The 1660-nt window shown below is 33.3% G+C and overlaps 1 protein-coding gene across 4 annotated transcripts in view; it reads left to right on the top strand.

Annotated features, from left to right (window-relative positions):
- Nucleotides 1–262: 262 nt before the first annotated feature.
- LOC106874988 (WW domain-containing adapter protein with coiled-coil) overlaps nucleotides 263–1660 on the top strand; it is a 97820-nt gene continuing 96422 nt past the window's right edge. For 2 of the 4 annotated variants that reach the window (XM_014922956.2, XM_014922948.2), the window contains exons 1-2: nucleotides 263–454; nucleotides 654–687. In XM_014922956.2, the coding sequence (XP_014778442.1) occupies nucleotides 414–454; nucleotides 654–687 (75 nt within the window). In that variant the 5' untranslated portion in view covers nucleotides 263–413. The remainder of the gene's footprint in view (nucleotides 455–653; nucleotides 688–1660) is intronic. The other 2 variants (XM_014922940.2, XM_014922926.2) reach the window with 1 other exon arrangement.

Here is a 1660-nt window from a genome sequence, read left to right as displayed (position 1 = left end):
TGTATGTGTAAGTATTGAAGTAATAGGTTTGATATAAAAGTCGGTTATAATAGTAATATAAAAAAATATCCGTCTATGGTAGCAAACCGAGATTAGTGTGAATTAAATATACAGTAGCAGGAGAAGTCGGATTCTATGTCCGCCGACCATGTCGGCATCAACTCATTGCGTGATAGCGACCACGACGATGGTGCTTATGATGTTGATGATGAGAGAACGATATGGATCCGGAAGTGATCTGTCATATGATCCGTGACGTCATGACTAAACCATACACGAAATGCATTGTGGCCCGGATGTAAGATGGCGGCTGCTGTTTTCTATGTGAAATCTATGTAGATGACCGTGAATGAAGAAAGCGTCATAATTTAGCAACCTGTGCTGCCAGCTGCACTTACCTGACGCCAGTTTTAATGGTAATGCATGCAAGGAAACTTCCAAGACTCAATGATGGGTACAATATTGTTTATAATTTCCTCTCAATTCAATTGTTTCTTCTCCCATATTCCGCCATCTTTGTTGTCAAAACGTTTTTTTCCCCCAAAAATGCGTCCATTTCCGCAGTCTGCTCTAAAAACACAAAAACTTAGAAAAGACTTCTTTACAATAATTCTTTTAATAATATTTTCTCTTCTTATTTTCTTTTCTTTTAGGTATGGTGATAAAAAGGAAACCCATCTGTATCAGGTAAATGTCTGTCTCGTCTGTGTGTGTATATATATATATATGTGTATATATATGTATATATAATATATATATGTTATATATATATATATATGCTGTTACTGCCTTTATCCTTTTTATACGCTTTTGTATTATAAGATATATATACTCGCACATTTATATGTACATATATGTGTGTGTGTATATATATATATATATATAATATATATATACATACATGCACATATATGTATCCTAAATTATACACGTATTTATGTATATATATATATATATATATATACATCTATGCATATATACGCGTATATGTATATATGTATGCATATCAGTATTTTACCTATGTGTACATACACGCACACATATATATATATTCATATATAAACAACGTATAATGTATATATATGTATATATAGCTATGCACATTGATATCTATATATAATATAGACACAAACTGTCAAGCCTACACATGGGTTTGCTCCCTCCTCAGTTCCTGACAAAATACTTTATGGTTTAGAACAGAGGGATCGACTATAATAATGTTCTGTAGATTACAGCTCACCGCCTTGTCTAGCTTTGGAGTTCCTGAAATGATAACTCCAAGTTCAGTTTAGTTGTCAATGGTTTATATTTCAACTATTTAATAATATGAATAAGTAGTGGGGGAAAAATGGCCGGTGCTGTGGTCTTTTGTTGTCGTTTTTAGAAAGCTTTTTCTTAAAAGCTTTTTACTAAAGAATGCAGCAGACTGATCCCTCACTACGTGGCCGCTCTCATGATATATGTCTGTCTATAATAGTCATCATATCTCTTACTTTTTGCCAGCTTGCCTCGCCTCTTTTTTTCTTTGCTCGCTTTTTTTTTTTAATCTCCCCTCCCATCAGTGTCCCGCTTTACTGTGTCCCCCCCCTCTTTTTTTTAGTTTGTTTAATCAGTCAATCTCTATTTTACTGCATTTAATTTTAATTTTAAAAAAAATGTG

Source organism: Octopus bimaculoides, chromosome 8 (assembly GCF_001194135.2).
Source record: "Octopus bimaculoides isolate UCB-OBI-ISO-001 chromosome 8, ASM119413v2, whole genome shotgun sequence".
In the NCBI taxonomy this organism is placed as follows: domain Eukaryota; kingdom Metazoa; phylum Mollusca; class Cephalopoda; order Octopoda; family Octopodidae; genus Octopus; species Octopus bimaculoides.
This window is presented reverse-complemented; position numbering and strand designations above follow the sequence as displayed.